This window comes from Mustela putorius, unplaced genomic scaffold, assembly GCF_011764305.1.
Source record: "Mustela putorius furo isolate JIRA1106 unplaced genomic scaffold, ASM1176430v1.1 tig00003942_pilon_pilon_pilon, whole genome shotgun sequence".
NCBI classification, from domain to species: Eukaryota; Metazoa; Chordata; class Mammalia; order Carnivora; family Mustelidae; genus Mustela; species Mustela putorius.
In genome coordinates, this window is record NW_025422087.1 from 1,583,296 (window position 1) to 1,600,818 (window position 17,523).

Sequence of the window (17,523 nt, forward strand, 5' to 3'; positions counted from 1 at the left end):
ATCTGAAACTTAACCTTTAGGGTAACTGGGATGATAAACTTGTAAAATGTTTGTTCCCCTTTGCTTGTATCTTCAGTGTATCTCCTTAATCCTCCTTCAATCTCATTCATTTATCTTGTTATGATGAGAATAAGGTATAACCTTATGGCTGAAGACTTGGAAAGAATGAAGGTGTTCTCGAAATAGTGACATGTTATCTGCAGTCACAGGTTGAACATTAGGTCTGAAAATAAAGATCCTTGGTACTTAAAAAAAAAAAAAAAAACACATATCATAAATATCCAGTTTCTACAACAACAACAAAAAGAGATTATAATCAAACAAAAAAGCATAGCCTATAAACAGGAAAAATAGCAGTTAACAGAAACTGTCCCTGAGGAAACCCAAAAGTTGGATTTATTAGCCAAAGATTTTAAATCACCTATAATAAATAAGTTGAAAGAACTGAAAGAAATCATGTCTAAGAACTATGGGAAAGTATGCAAATGATGTCTCATCAAATAGAGAATAACAATAAAGAGATATAAATTATTATTCCTTTTATTTATAAAAGATTTTATTTTTAAGTAATGGTCTACACCCAGTATGGGGCTCAAACTCTAGAGTCACACGCTGTACTGACTGAGCTAGCCAGGCACCCTTATTATTTGAAATCGAAGAGAAATTCTGATGTTGAAAAGTATAACTAAAATGAAAAACTTCTCTAGTCTGAATAATATATTTATATTATTTTTATATAATATAAATAAAATATAATAATATATTTATTATTTACAGAAGAAAGAATCAGTTAACTTGAAGACAATGAACTGAATACAGGTCAATTGAAACTATCCAGCATGAGAAGGAAACAGCAAAAGGAATGAGGAGAAATTAACAGAGCCTCAGGACACCTGAGGGACACCATCCACCATCCCCAACATGTAAAATGGGAGGACGGAGTGGCTGGGAAAAAAAGAGAGAAGGACGGAGTGGCTGGGAAAGGTGGGTGGAGAAGAGAGAGAGAGAGAGAGAGAGAGCTCAGCAGGAAGGAGCAGATGGAATATCTTAAGAAATAATAAAACTAGAAACTCTCCAGATACAACAACAACAAAAAGAATTAGTCTTAGAATTCAAGAAGCTCAGTAAACTCGAGTACAATAAATCAACAAGATCTACGCTCAAACATTTCATAGTCAAAATGTCAAAAGAAAAGGACAAGAGACAATCTTGAAAACTGCAATGGAAAACGTGATCCTCAATAAAAGTAAAGACTGACTTCTCACTAGAAAGCATAGAGGCCAAATGGCACTGAGATGACATTATCCCAGGTGCTGAAAGAAAAAAACAAAGAAAGAAGCAAAAAACAACTATTAACAAAGAATCTTACATCTGCAAAACCATTTTTAAAAATGAAAGAGAAATCAAGATATTTCTAAAAAAAAACAAAAACTAAGAGAAGATGTTGCTAGTAGTTGTGTCCAAGAAGTGAGGAGAGTATTTCAGTCTAACACTAGACATACCTTTGTTTTACATAGGGAAACAAAAAGCACCAGTATTTACTATAAAAAGTATATAGGTAAATATAAAAGTATAAATAGATATTTTCATTGCAATTCTCTTCTTCTCCTATATGATTTAAAACACAGCTATACAATTTTAAAACTGTGTGTTGATGAGTTTACAATGTATAAAAATGTAATGTATATGATAGTAATTGCACAAAGTAAAGGAAGTGAATGGAACTATACTGGAGCAAAGTTTCTGCAATGAAATTAAATTGGTATTAATCTAAACTAGATTATTTTATGTAAACATGCTAATAATAATCACCAGGACAACCATTAAGAAAACAATTCTAAAGCATACAGTAAAAGAAACGAAGAAATTAAAATGGTATACTAAAAAAAAATCTATCAAATACAGAGGAAGGCAATAATGAAGGAATGGGAACAATGGGTGAAGACATAAGAAACACAGCAACCAGGAAAATGGCAGGTGTAATTCTTAATTTTACAGTAATTACATTATATGTAAATGTAATAAACAATCTAAAATGGATTAAAAAAGATGATACTATACTCTCACTCTCTGTAAAATATATACTTGAGATTCAAGACAGAGATTGGTTAAAAAGGAAAACTATAAAACGATTATGCCATACAAACAATAATCAAAAGATTATTTTAATAATCTTGAGATTCAAGAATACTTGAGATTCAAGACAGAGATTGGTTAAAAAGGAAAACTATAAAAAGATTATGCCATACAAACAATAATCAAAAGAAAGTTGGAGTGTGTGTACTAGTATCAGAATAAACTTTAAGACAAAAATTTTCCCTAGAGACGAAGAACACTTTACAATAATAAAAGGATCAACCTATCAGAAAGTAATAACTATTATAAATATATGCATCTAACAAAAAAAGCCCTGATAAACCTGAAGGAAGAATTTACAGAACAGAAGGGAAAAATACACAATTAAACAATAATAACTGGAGACTTCAGTATCCCATTTTCAGTAACTAGCCAGAAAGTCAACAGGGAAATAGAAGACTGAAATAGTACTAAGAATCAACTAGAGGTAAGAGATTTATAGAATACTCTACCCAACATCAGAAGAATATCTTTCTTCTCAGATGTGCAGGGAATGGAAATGCACAGACGTGAGGAAGTTAAATGGCACACTTCTAAATAATCAACAAACAAGATATCCCAAGAGAAATCAGAAAATATTTTAATGAATAAAAACATAAACAAAATATACCCAAACTGATGGGACTTAATTAAAGTAGTGCTTAGAGGGAAACTTACAGCTATAAATGCCCATATTAAAAAAAGAAAATCTCAAGTCAAATCAGGAACAAAGGAGGAATAACACTACCAACCACATAGAAATAAAAAGGATTATAAGGGCATACTAACAATAATTACACTTCAAGAAATTAGAAAACCTAGATAAGACGCATATTTATTAAAGTGTTTTTGCTGTTGTTTTAAATGTTTGTGTATCTTAAGTTCTGCAAAGTGTCAAATCAACACACAATTAACTCCTGCCTTCATAGAAGTTGAGATATTGTATTTTTTAAATTGATTTGATTTTATTTTTTTAAATGTAACAAAAAAGTTTTTATTCTTTGATATATAAAACCAAGAAAACTTTAATGTGTAATACATCATAGTTTTTTTTTTTTTTTTTTTTTTTTAAGAAGAAAAAGGCAGAAGTGAAGATACGGGTACAAAAATACACTCAAGCAGCTGTTCCAGGAAACTCAGAACTCCTAAAATTATGAACAACAGAATACAAGTCTCAGAGGAGGCTTCTTTTTTTTTTTCTTTCTTTAAAAAATTATTCACATTTGCTTAGCTCAAACATGGTAAGAAACGTAATTTCCTTCTTGGTAACAGATCCCAGTACTCAACAAGATATTCAATAACCAGCAATAACTTAGTAAAAGAACATTTCATTGTGATAGTAAGTAGCATTAGGTTTTTGGTTCTATAATACTTACTGTAGTAAAAAAAAAAAAAAAAAAAAAAAACCACAAAAAACAAAAACCAAAAGAACAAAACAACCAAAACCACAAAAACACTTCTGACTGCTTGGGTGCCAGAAAAGATGCTCCTACGTTCACTGGCGCCCATCAATCTGGGTGTATCTGAGCTCTTGCCCCAGACCACAAAGAGAGAGCACCTTTGGTCTTTCCTGTGTTTAGGAACAAAAGCGCACAAATAGCAAAATCAAATATAGGCGTGGCAGACCAAAATTACTCAATAAAAAGTATTTCTGCCCAATAAATAGTTTCCAAAAGAAAAATAATTGGCTTTTACACTTAATGGATTCAGCAAAAATGAAGATGGTGAGATTGTGTTTTCCAGTTGGTGGCCTGAGCCTCCCGAGGCAGGACAGTTGCCACTGAGCAGCAGGTGGTGCCGGACCACAGGAGGAGCCCCTGCGTCTCCACCCAGAGGCTCCTAGAAAAACACGTTATTTGTAGGAAAGCTTTCTTGGGCCCGAGCCCGGTTCTCCAAGTGAAGGTGTCCTGTTTCTTCCTGGACATCGGACTCAAACAAACCAGAGTTCGTATAAAACTGGATCAAATGAGGAAACCTTTACAATGACTCAATTTATAAATATTGCTGAAGATCAAAGCGAAGTGACAATGAATTTAATCTGCGTAAAAATCAGGTTCTAAGCGGCTTGTTATTTAAAACCAGAGACAACAGAGACTGTACATCCAGATGACCGCGAGCTGCCCGGGCCCCTGGAGGCGCGGGGGGCGGGGCGGGGGGGCGCGTCCGTCCTGCCCGCGGCCAGCACCTCACAACGGCCTCGGGCTCCGTCGGGGCGCAGGGAAAGGCCACACGAGCGTTTTCGACCTGCGGCGCTGGCGCGGCCCGAGGCTGGACACCGGCCCCCTGCGACCACCCACACGCACCGGCCTGCTCCGGGCCCCCAGGGCTGACCTCCGGGCTGTGTCTGCAGAGTCACACGGAAACCGAGGATTTACTCTTCTTTTAAGAAGGTCATTTTAAAGCTTCATTTATGAAAGTCGCTCGACAGCTTCCGCTGAAATCCCTCCTGCGCGCGGCCAGGGGAGCCGGTTCCCGCCTCTGGCCTCCCGTGGTCTGCGGAGAAACCGCAGGAATGATTTTATTTTTATCAAGGTAATACATGTATATAGTTTATTAAGTAAAATTATATTAAGTCTTATAGTGAAAATTACATCCTTCGGGTACACCCCTCTATACTGTCTCATATATATATGTATACGTACATATACATATATATACACATATATATGTAATATACACATATACACGTGTATATGTGTATATATATATATATATAAATGTAAGTATTACATTGGTTTCAGGTGTAAAATATAATGATTTAACAATTCTATACATTACTCAGTGTTCATCATGATTAAGTATAGTCTTAAACCCCCTTATGTATTTTATCTGCCCCACCACCTACCACTCCTCTAGCAAACACCCATTTGTTCTCTGTACTTAAAGAGTCTGGGTTTCTTTTTCTTTGATTTAATTTTTAAATTCCACGTAGGAGGAAAATCATATGGTATGTCTTTTTCTCACTTATTCCATTTAGCAATATAACCTCTATATCCATCCATGTTGTCACAAATGGCAAGAACTCATTCTTTTTATGGTTGAGCAATATTCCATTTATATATATGTGTATATATATAATATATAACATATGTATATTGTATATATTATATATATTATACATAATATAAATATATATATACACTTAAATGTAAGTATATATATATATATCACATCTTCTTTAGATATATCGATTTATCTAATTTACCTAATCTATTTATATATATCTATATATAAAGAATATATATTCTATCTATATATCAATCATATCTTCTTTATCCAGTCATTAATGGACACTTGGGTTGCTTCCATATTTTGGCTATTGTAAATAATGCTGCAGTAAACATAGGAGTGCATCTGTCTTTTCGAATTAGTGTTTTATTTTCTTTGGGTAAATACCCAGTAGTTGAATCACTGGGTCATATGGTATTTCTATTTTTAATTTTTTGTAAAACCTTCATGCTGTTTTCTACAGTTGTTGCGTCAATTTGCATTCCCACCAACAATGTGCCAGAGCTTCTTTTTTAAATTTCTATTTTTAATTTTTTGAGAAAGGTTTATACTATTTTCCACAGTGGTTGTACCAATTTGCATTCCTACCAACAGTGCACACGGGTTCCTTTTTCTCCACAGCCTCTCCAACTGTTGTTATTTCTTGTCTTTTTGATTTTGCCATTCTGACAGGTGTGAAATGATATCTCACTGTGGTTTTCATTTGCGTTTCATTGTATAATGATGTTGAGCATCTTTTCATGTATCTGGTGGCCATGAGTATGTCTTCTTTGGAAAAATGTCTATTCAGGTCCTTTGTCCTTTTTAAAATCAGATTATCTGTTTGTTTTTTTTTTTTGGGGGGGGTACTGACTTGTATAAATGCTTTATATATTTTGGATATTAATCCCTATTGGATATATCATTTGCAAATACCTTCTCCTACTTAGTAGGTTGCCTTTTTGTTTTGGTGATGGTTTCCTCTGCTGCACAAAAGCTTTTTATTTTGGTGTAGTCCCAACAGTTGATTTTTGCTTTTGTTGCCCTTGCCTCGGGAGACGTATCTAGGAAAACGCTGTGATGGCAGATGTCAAAGAAATGACTGCTTATGTCTTCTTCTATGAGTTTTGTTTTTTCAGGTCTCCCACTTAGGTCTTTAGTCCATTTTGATTTATTATTGTGTATGTACAGTATAAGAAAGTGGTCCAATTTCATTCTTTTGCATGTAGCTGTCCAGTTTTCCAAGCAAAATTTGTTGAAGACTGTCTTTTCTCCCATTGTCTACTCTTACCTCCTTTGCCACAGATTAATATTAGTGTGGGTCTAGATGATACCCTTATACTTTATTTCTTCATTTATCAATTTAAAACAAAATTGGTTAACTCCCAATCATATGAAGACTTCATTCTTCTATATTCTTATCCCACATTTCTACCCATCTCTGATATCAAAATAATGTTATAATGTGGGACTATATAAATCACCAATATAAATATAAATAGCTAATGTCTACATTATTATGAGTTGCAAATATTATAAGCAAAGAGGTGAACTAGGACCATGCCTATTATTTCTCCTGGAGTTCATAACTACTAATTTTTTTACCCTCTAGTTTTCTATGTACTTAATACAATTATTATATACTCTTCCAAATCACTGCTACATGCAATTAATATTTTTTCTGTATGCTCAACATGTTATGTTCCTTTGTTTCCTGGAGAGCTCCTTCCCCAGGTTCTCATTTAGAGAGTACAATATGGAACTGACTGACCTCATGGCTTGTTGAATAGCAGCCATGCTGACACTTTTTTATCCCTCTCCTGAGTCATCTATATCTTTCTCTTTCTTATTTAATCATCTGGACAAATCATATCCTTTAAAAATTTCATAGGCCACAGTCCATGGAAAGTATTTTTTAGGGAAAGGAGGGACCACTCTTTCTTTTGTACCATCACACTTGATTTGGCTGAGTACAGAATTAACTAGTGAAACTGTTCCCCTTACAATTTTGAAGAAATTGTTTCACAATGTATTTGTGGAGAAGTCCAGTGCCATTCTACTTTTTGGATGTGAACTATTCCCATTCCTTGCATTTGGGAAGCTCTTACAACCTCTTGTTTATCCTTGATATGCTGCAATTTGGGACTTTTTCTTTGGTAAGAGTATTTTTCATTTATTGTGCTGGATATTCAGTGGGCTTTTTCAATGTGGAGACTCATTTCGATCAGTTCTGAGAAAAAATAAACTTATTAGTTCTTTAATAATTTCTTGCTCACTATACTTTTTCTATTCTTCCTTTATTGGAGTCTTACTTGCAATATGATGGGCCTCCTGGTTAAGCCTTGAATCTCAAGTTTTTTCTGCCTTCGTTTTTTGTGTGTGTTTTTTTTTTCCCCCAGGTTTTTATTTAAATTAGTTGGTTAACAGATAGGGTAATACTCGTTTCAGGAGTAGAATTTAGTGATTCATCACTTACATATAATACATGATGCCAATTACAAGTACCTTCCTTAATATCCATCATCAATTTTGCCCATCCCCCACCCACTTCCCCTCTGGCAACCCTCAGTTTGTTTTCTATAGTTAAGAGTCTTTTATGGTTTGCCTCTCCCCCACCTTTTTCTCTTCCTTCCCCTTCTGTTTCTCTTAACCTCTTTGCTTCCTGTTCTGTTTTCTAGGGGCTCTTCATAATTTTCTCTTCCAGTCTATTTGTGTTTATAATTAAATTTTATTTATATTTTTAATTTCAAAGTTCTGCTTTTTCTATTTTGAAAATTTTAAGTAGCCCCTTATTCTTATTTAAGGAACTCAATAGTTCCACTGATTCTTTGAAAATATAGTCTGTCTCTAACTTATATATGTTTCTTTTTCTTTTTCTTTTTGCTTTTGCTTTTAATCTTCTAGCTACCTTCATTGTCAGTTTCTTCTGGATCACAGAATACTGTTTGATTCCGATTATCATGTTTTTCATGTTGGAAACTTTCCTTAAATTAATGGACAATTGTTGGAGTGAACTGTTGGACGATCACTCATATAAAGAATGAAGCACTGAAAGAAGTGTGTGGGTAGGTCCTGTCAATTGGTGACTTTCACTGCAAGTTAATCAGGTTAATAAGGTGAAGTGTCCTATTTGTAGAAGAATCTCCAAATGTTTGGATCTGAAAATCTTTTGCTCTGGGAATATTAAAGTGCTATCCAACAGTAAAGTATTATTTTCTTACTTTGTTTTATTACACAGGTTGAAATTCTACTTGGAGCAGACTTTCTAAAATCTATAGCAATCTCAAAGATATTTCATAAACATATTAATGTAATATGGCATTATAAAAATTACTTTAGAATTAATTCTGAATACAATCTCAAGTAATTTGTCAGTTTAAAATGTTTTAGCTAAAATGAAGTTCAAATAATTTAAGACATCTTCGCAGATTTTCACAATATGTTAGACATGTTCTATACATCCTTCTTACCTCTAAATGCGTTAGGAAAAAAAAAAAAAGGATGACACAGCATTGTAAAATTTAAGTTTTGGTTAATGTGACTTAGAGAAGTACAGAACTAGAAAAGATTTTGAGCTATCATTCCAAATAAACTCTTATTTTATAGAATAGGAAACAGCATTTGGATCCTTCCTTCAGGCAATTAACTAAAATAGAGAATCAGGACTAGTTAACTATCTTTATATGAGATTCCAAATGTAAATAAACTTTAAAAAAAGTAATTATATACTTAAAGTTATGCACAGTGCAACATTGTCTTACCAGCTTTGGTCTAAAACAATATAGGTACTTACAGAATTTAGTCAATACCAAAATTTTCTAGTGGTGTTGAGTGCTTTTGATTTAGTTTTGTAAAAAATAGAATCTTTTTCTAAAATTTTTAAAAAAGATTTTATTTATTTATTCGACACACACACACACACAGAGAACTCACACAAGAGGGTGGGGGAAGCAGAGGCAGAGGGAGAAACAGACTGCCCACCAAAGCAGGAAGTTTGACATGGGGCTCGATCTCAGGACCCCAAGATCATGACCTGAACCAAAGGCAGATGCTCACCTGACTGAGGTATCCAGGCGCCCCTCTTTTCTTAAAATTTGAAGCAAAAATTTATTCTTGTTATATACATGGAGAAATGAAATGTGCTTGGGATGATACTTAAAAACACAAGTCCAGTAGGATATGGTAAAAGAGCACTGAAATGGGAATAAGGGAATCTGGGTTCTAGTTCACTACGAGCATTTTCAATATGGGCAAATCACTTAACCTCTCTGGGCCTCAACTTCAAGTATAAAAGTGTTTGACTAGATAATCTCTCTTAGGGCCTATCACTGAAAAGTTTCTTTACTTCAATACAATCATTTTCACAGCAATAATATTATTTACTAATGGATAACCTGAGTGATGGACTTAGTTTTATAATTCTGATGTTTAAGTTCTGTCTAATTATTCATTCTGCCATCACCATTGAATAGGAACTTGAGCTTATAGGCTGGTTAGAAAAAACAGGGTGTGTTGGGGCCCAGCAAGCCAGTAAAGAGCAGGAACCAAAGTTCAGAGGTGAATATAGCCACACATGTCCAATGAGCATATCAAGAGACAAGGAGAGGAGAAGGGTGATAAGAGTATACTGGAGAAAAAAGCCATCTTGTACCTTCTCACTAACTTGTCAGGTACCTGGTGCTTTACGGAACTTGATTTCTACTTTGTTATTTTAATTATTTTTTTTTAAGGCAGGGTCATTTCCTAGACTATTATATTATCATAAGTGGAACTTATATAGAGATTTTGGAAAAGAAATCAGTATAGAATAGCTGTTAAAAATACAGACTCTATAATCAGAGAAAGACAATTATCATATGACCTCTCTGATAAGAGGAATTTGAGAGGCAGGGCAGGGGTCGTGGTATTAGGGAAGGAAAAAATGAAAAAAAAGTGATGGGGATGGGAGGGAAACAAACCATAAGAGACTCTTAATCTCACAAAACATACTAAGGGTTGCTGGGGGGTGGGGAGGTAGGGAGAGGGTGGTTGGGTTATGGACATTGGAGAGGGTATGTGCTATGGTGAGTGCTGTGAAGTGTGTAAGCCTGATGATTCACAGACCTGTACCCCTGAGGCAAATAATACATTATCTGTTAATAAAAATAATTCTTAAAAAAAGAATACAGACTCTCGAGTCAGACTGTCTGGCTTTACATCGTGGATCTAGGCTTTAACTCTCTGTGATATTGGGCAAGATACTTAACTTCATTGTATTCCACTTTCTTCATCTTTAAACTGAGGAAAGGAACAGTATTTTCCTCATAACACAGGTGATGCATTTGCTACACTTTCCGTCTCCTGATAATCCCTTAGTAAGTGTTAGTTACTGTTATTACCTCTCCGTGAAAATTGGTAAAAGAAAAACAAGGAGACATGATAAGAGAAAAGAGTGGGGGAGGATAGCCTGGGACCTGCGGGCAAACTGCGGACCAGCAGGAAATAGGGAAAGTGACAAACAAGGCGGGAGAAACAGTATACAAAGAAGCTTTATTAAGGGAGTCTTGATGGATGTTGTTTAGTATAATTCACCCTATTCTACCTTCTCAAGAGATCTTCAGTAAGGAGCTATATTAGTTTTCAATGTTTTGTTTTGTTTTAAAGCAGGATTTGGTTTTCTTTTGGATGAGATACTCTACCAACACTGGTGTCTAGGTGGCTTGATCTTATTCTTATTTCACATATACCTACAGGAGTAAGTAATTTCACCACGAAGACTGCTGAGATTAATAAGCATTTGCTTTGGCAATCTGTCTGGAGCAGAGCAGGCATTCAAAACACAAAACAAAACAAAACCAAACCAAAAAACAGACAAACCAAAACAAACCAACACCAAGACAAGTTGAATAAATATTAAAATAAAATAAATAAAAATAAATAAATAAATAGTAAAAATGAGATGCTGGCAAATTTTTAATTAGAGAAGAAAACATAGGTGGTAAGCCTTTGTAGCATCAAACACAGCAAGAAAGATGATGTAAAAAGGTTGATGGTGTTTTACAAAGAGCATTTTCTAGTTACAATAAGTGAAATTGCTTTTTACAAAACCCCTGGGAGACATAAAGCAGGACTTCTCCACCTCTTCACAGTTGACCTGTTGGTCTGGATAATTCTTCTTGGGGAGGCGGGGGGGGGGGGGGGGGGGGGGGTGTCTGGTGCTCTGTAGGATGTTCAGCAGCAGAGCTAACTTGCACCCACTAGATGTCAGTAGCACTCTCCACACGTGCACCCACTAGCGTTCATCCAAAATGTCTCCACAGATGGCCAGATATCCCCAGTGGCAGAATCACTTGAGACTGAGAAAAAGTGAAACACAGGAATTACAAAAAGTCACCCACGATCCTCCCATCTAGAAATGTAAACTTTTGAAAAAAAGATTTTTATTTATTCATTTGACAGAGAGAGAGAGCACAAACAAGGGGAAAGACAGAGGCAGAGGGAGAAGCCCGCTCCCCGCTGAGCAAGTAGCCCAATGTGGGACTTGATCCCAGGACCCTGGGATCGTCACCAGAGCCAAAGACAGAAACTTAACCAACAGAGCCACCCAGGTGCCCCCAAATGTAAACTTTTTGTTTATACAAATAAAAATTACAAAACAGAGTCACATTGATCTTACCATTCTATAGCCAGCATATTTTTAATTCATTAATATAACATCAACATTTTTGTTCCATAATATTCTTCTGCAGCATAGTTTTGGGGTTTTTTGGTCGTGCGAGTACTTTATAATTCCTTCTTCCTCCCTCCCATTCCTTGAATCACTGCTGTCCTCCCCTTCATTTCAATTATACATAAATGCACACATACACGTGTGCGTACACAGATTTGAACAAAATATTTTTTATTACATCAATAAAGAATAAGAAAATGTTTTTATTTTACTTTCACCAATTCCTTCTCCAGTGCTCTTTCTTTCCTTAAGTAGATTCAAGTTTTTAACCTGTATCATCTTACTTCTCTCGAAAGGGCATCTTTTAACATTTTTTTCCCCAAGGCAGCTCTACTGGCAACAAATTTGCTCAATTTTTGTTTGTCTGAAAAAGTCTTTATTTCACTTTACTCTTCTCTTGCTTGTTCAGCCTCATCACATGTGAAGAGAAGTCAAATGTGGTTGTTATCTTTGTTCTTCTTTGGGTAGACTGTTTTTTCCCTCTGGCTTTTTCAGAATTTTTCTTTATCTTTGACTTTCTATAGTTTGAGAATGATATGCAGTCTTTCTGACATCTATGCTGCTTGGTGTTCTCTGAACTTACTGGGTCTGACTTTTGGTGTATGACATTAATTCAAGGGAATATCTCAGATGTTATTGTTCCAAATATTTGCTTATGTTCCTTTTTTTTCATCTTTGGATATTTATTACGTGTGTCTGCATTTCACCTTTTGTACATGTCCTGTGGTTCTTGGATATTCTGCTCCAATTTTGTTTTTTGTTTTCAACCTTTGTTTTCTTTGTTTTTCAGTTTTGGAGGTTTCTGTTGAGATATCTTCAAGCTTTCTGTGGCTAGAGATCTCTTTCCGCAGCCATGTCAAAATTATTAATAACTCCATCAAAGGCTTTCTTCATTTCTTTTGCAGTATTTTTTTGTTTGTTTGTTTTGTTGTTGTTGTTTTTATCTCTAGCATTTCTTTCTTAGGATTCCCATCTCTCTGTTTACATTGTCCATTTGTTCTTGCACGTTGTCTCCTTTATGCAGATAAATTAGAGTCTTTAGCATATTAGTCCTAATTATTTTGAATTTTCAATATGATAATCCCAACATCCCTGCCATATCCAAGTCTGGCTTTGATGCTTGCTCTGTGTCTTCACACTGTTTTCTGCTCTTCAGTATGCCTTGTAAGGTTTTCTGGATTGTTGAACATGATGTAGTGGGTAAAAGAAGCTGCCAAACACTGGTGCCCGGTAAGGTTGCTTCTTGGCACTATCTCCCAGGAAGGTTGTTGCTTGTGAGTTTCTATTCCCTTAACTTGTGTATTTGCCTGCCCCTCTATCTAATTTTAGGGATAACGATTTGCCCTGTGACCTCAGTTCTCTTGCAGATCTAGGAAAAGTTGACGGTTTTTCACTTTGTTCAGTTTTTACTTGTTAGGATCTACTATATATATAAAATATATGCATATTATATATACATAATATATAATATATATTTCGCCCTTTGAATATTTATTTAAGATCTGCTCCATGATTTTTAATGGATAACTGGTGTGTAGGACGTTAACTACACTTTTACATAAGTAATTGTGTAGTACTGGGAATTTTTTAAATAATTTTATTTATTTATTTAACAAAGAGGCACAGCCAGAGAGCGAACGCAAACGGGGAGTGGGAGAGGGAGAAGCCGGCTTCCTGCTGAGCAGGGAGCCCCATGCGGGGCTCCATACCAGGACCTTGGGATCATGACCTGAGGAGAAGGCAGGCGCTTAAGGACTGAGCCACCCCGGAGACCCTAGTATTGGGAATTTTGATTGTTCACATTAAGGCTACAGTAAGTCTATCTGATGATCCTTTAACAGGTTCTTCTGGGGGAGTGGAGGGTGGGAGTTGCTGCCTGTTCCGAGCCTCCACAAGCAGGTGGCGCTGTAGGAGCCACGGCAGCCCCGGAAGAACCATACGCCCTCTCTCTCCGAGGACACTCTACCCCTCCAGTCTTTGCCCCCACCCAGGCCTCGGGTTTGGGAAAGCGTTTCTAGGAGACGGCGCCCGCCGGTTGCGCCTGCGCGGTTGACGCTGCCAGGGGGCGGGCGGACGGGCCGCGGGGCTGGGCGGCTGGTAGTTCCTGCTGGGCCTGGGTCCTTGGGTCCGCCCGGCTCTCTCGCTCCCTGGTACGCTTGTGAGTGGCGCTGCCGGCGGACGTCTGCTCGGGATGGAGCACATCCGTACGACCAAGGTACTCCGACGCGGAGAACTGTTAGCCACTAGCATGGTCTGACCTGGCAGAGGTGGGGGGCGACGGTGGCTGGGCTGGCCGGACGGGGGCTGAGGACCGGCCCCGCGGACCGTACCCGGGGCCTAGTGTGGGAGGGCAGGGCAGTTAGGGCCAGGGTAGGTGCGGAGGCCACCTGTACCTATGCGAGTGGAAGTCCCGTTTTCAGTCTTTGGTGTTGGGGTGTGGACGATTTGGGCAGCTGGGGGTTGAGTCCCATGAAATTGGTCGCGCTACACTTCTTGGGCAAAATTGGGGCTGCTTTAGCTTCAGCTGCTCTCAGGCATTCGCTGCCCCAAAGACCGGGAAACGGGTGGGTCCCCAGATCAGCATTGTGATATTGTGTAAGGTTTTCCTTGCTCACGTTGAATTGTCCCGTGTCCCAGGTTCTTGATGCAAGTTTTGGAGGCGCTGAGATCAGCACTCTGCTCCCCCTCACTTTGTTGTCTCGTCGGCTGTCTCCGTCTGCTGTCTCTGTGTGCTTCGAAACTTCATTGTCTTTAGCGTCAATAGTCAGTTAAACAGAGGAGTTACGGAGAAGGAAAACATGTTATCCCATATTTTTAAGTGTCTGATGGAACTTTTTCAGTTGATCTTAATTAATCCCATGCTTAATTTTTCCGTGTGAAAGGCATTTGTTTTTAGAAACGAACAAGTAGTATAATTCCATTACAAATTCTGAAACGGAAGGAAATGGCATCAACTTATTAACAAGGTACGTTACCAAGAATTAGGTTCAGCTTCAGCCTTGGGAGGAAGAAAGCATAAATCAGGACAAGAAGAAGAACTGAATAATGTAATTTTAAGATCGCCTGGAGCCTAACAAAATCAGGGAGAGGACCCATTGTGAATCCTGACTGCTGGTGATTTCCTAAAGCCATCAGTCAATTGCCCGGCATCCTAAAGTTACAGTTCATTTAGAAAAAATAGCGACATACGTTATCTTCATTTGTCCGATGAGAATTTGAGGTCTGTGTCATTAAAATGCTTCCCGAACCTTTTTAAGGTGTCATGGATTTTTGTTAGAGCTTGTTTATAACATTGCACATACTATAATAATTGAAGATGCTAAAAACTAACCCCTTTTTAAAAATCTTTTTTTTCCCCCCTGTCTATGGCCATACCACCCTGAACGCGTCCGATCTGGTCTGATATCGGAATCTAAGCAGGGGAGGGACTGGTTGGTACTTAAGTGGGAGAGAAGAATCTTTTTTTTTTTTTTTTTTCCTTAGGAGAAGAATGGTAAAATAAGTATAATTCAAGTTGCTGACTCTTAAAGTTTGAAAATAGAAGGGTGGTTTAGTAAATAACCAAACTAGTAGAAAACACAGAGATGGAAAAGAGGACTAGATCATGCATCAGATCAGGTTCTTGTCCTGGTTCCAGGGTTCCAACTGTGTATTATAGTAGTTTTTCACAGTGGGCCTATCCTGACAGTTTAGTGAGGTCCTTTTATGACTTTAAGGAGCAGAAGATTCATGAATAATTTTCTATTAAAATTACTTTTCAGGTTGTGCTCTTTCATTACTTTGAGTTCCTCTTCTAGCATAAGACCACCAGTAATCTTGAATAATCATAAGTGGCTGTAGGTATGCTGCATTTAAACTAATACTAACTAGGTTCCAGTTATGTGCCAGACACAGGACAGACACTGGCTATAGAGCAGTGAGCACGAAAGACATGAATCTCACTGTACATTATGATAATTACTGTGTGAATTATAATATTTTCACAAATTATGACTTATTATTAGAAGATTGTTATGAATGTACCCTATTGCATTATTATACTATTTTCCATAACCTTCACTTGGACATGGTTAATTTACTGCAAAAAATGATTGTATTTCAAAACTAAAAATGAATTGCTTTTAAGTTTACTTAGCAATTTGGAACTATGCAATTTAGTCACTATGATCAAGAATTGACCGTAGAGTTAAGTCCCATGTAACTATTTATTTGTTCTATGTTAAGACAGCTGTATTTGAAAAGTAATAATTAGGGGTGTCTGGGTGGCTCAGTGGGTTAAGCCGCTGCCTTCGGCTCAGGTCATGATCTCAGGGTCCTGGGATCGAGTCCCACATCGGGCTCTCTGCTCAGCAGGGGTCCTGCTTCCCTTCCTCTCTCTCTGCCTGCCTCTCTGCCTAATTGTGATTTCTCTCTGTCAAATACATAAATAAAATCTTTTAAAAAAGTAATAATTACCATTTCTTGAGCAACTCTATGTCAGTGTAGCTAACTACGCAATATTACTTTCTAGAATTTATAATTTCACAAGTAATGCTAATTTATACACAATTGTCCTAATTTCTTAAATAAACCTGCCAGTTGGGTACATTATCAGCATTTGCAGATGAGAAGGAAATAGGTTTGGAGAGTTGAAGTAACCTTCCCTCATGAGGGGGTAGAGTGAAGATTTAAACTAGGGTTTGTCATTTTCTTTTCATTACTTCTCTAGTTTTAAACTAATTGTTAAAATGTATTAATACTCAGAAGTGAATCCTAATGATAATTCTAATTGCTTTTTTCCTTCTAAACGCTTTCCTTGACATTTTTGTATTGTTTATGTTTTTTTTTTAATTGTTACCGCTTATGAACCAGAGATTTATCAGATAAATATTTTAGCTGAGTATGACTAAATGGCTTTATAGTGATAAAGTTCAGGAACAGATATAATACCATCCTGTTTTGGTCACATTTAGTTTACTTACTGTATAGCATCACTAAAGATGTCCAGTCTGAATTTGTATTTCTGAAAGACTGTTTCCAAGCTCTTCCTATCATTTTGAGTTCTAATTTCACCATAATGAGGTAGTCTTGCCAAGAAACAATGGTAAATAAGCAGAGACAGTTCTTCTTTATGCAGTCTTTCTGCTTTCTCTGCCAGGCTCCAGGGCTTTGGCTGACATCATCTGTTGATGTCCAGTGAAGTGCTGTTTGTGAATGGAACTTTACAGAATAGTACGGAAGAATCTTTTCCTAAACTATATATGGAAGACTGCTCTCTAGAGTTTGTTAAGGAATGGAATATCCCATGAAAATCTGACCCCATTAGGGCTCAAGTTGAATTATTCCAAAAGTAACACCTAGTTTGTTCTTAGCTTGCTACCCGTTTTTGTCATTAGAATGTGCAATCATAGGTGTTATGTACACAAATATGTGGAATCAGTTACAAAGAGGAAAAGAGATGCAAACTAAGAATGACTAAGAGTAAGAGCCAGTAGATTGTGGGGAGCAGCACCTGACTGCTTTTCCTCACATGAAGTGCTATTTTGACTCACTAATATTATCCCATTATATAGGTGAGAAAACGAAAATTTGCAGAAATTAAATAACTTGTCCTGACTCAAACCTCTCGTTCTAATAAGGACGAGGTGGAGCTGGGAACTTGAATCCAGGTCTTAGTTTTTTGTGTGTTTTAAAGATTTCATTCATTTATTTGACAGACAGAGGTCACAGAG

At 36.8% G+C, this 17,523-nt stretch overlaps 1 protein-coding gene across 11 annotated transcripts in view; it reads left to right on the plus strand.

Annotated features, from left to right (window-relative positions):
- The first annotated feature begins 13,757 nt into the window (after positions 1-13,757).
- LOC123389049 overlaps positions 13,758-17,523 on the plus strand; it is a 49,829-nt gene continuing 46,063 nt past the window's right edge. For 3 of the 11 annotated variants that reach the window (XM_045069713.1, XM_045069715.1, XM_045069714.1), the window contains exon 1: positions 13,774-14,027. In XM_045069713.1, the coding sequence (XP_044925648.1) occupies positions 14,004-14,027 (24 nt within the window). In that variant the 5' untranslated portion in view covers positions 13,774-14,003. Of the gene's footprint in view, positions 14,028-17,523 lie in introns of all 11 variants that reach the window. The other 8 variants (XM_045069711.1, XM_045069710.1, XM_045069716.1 and 5 more) reach the window with 7 other exon arrangements.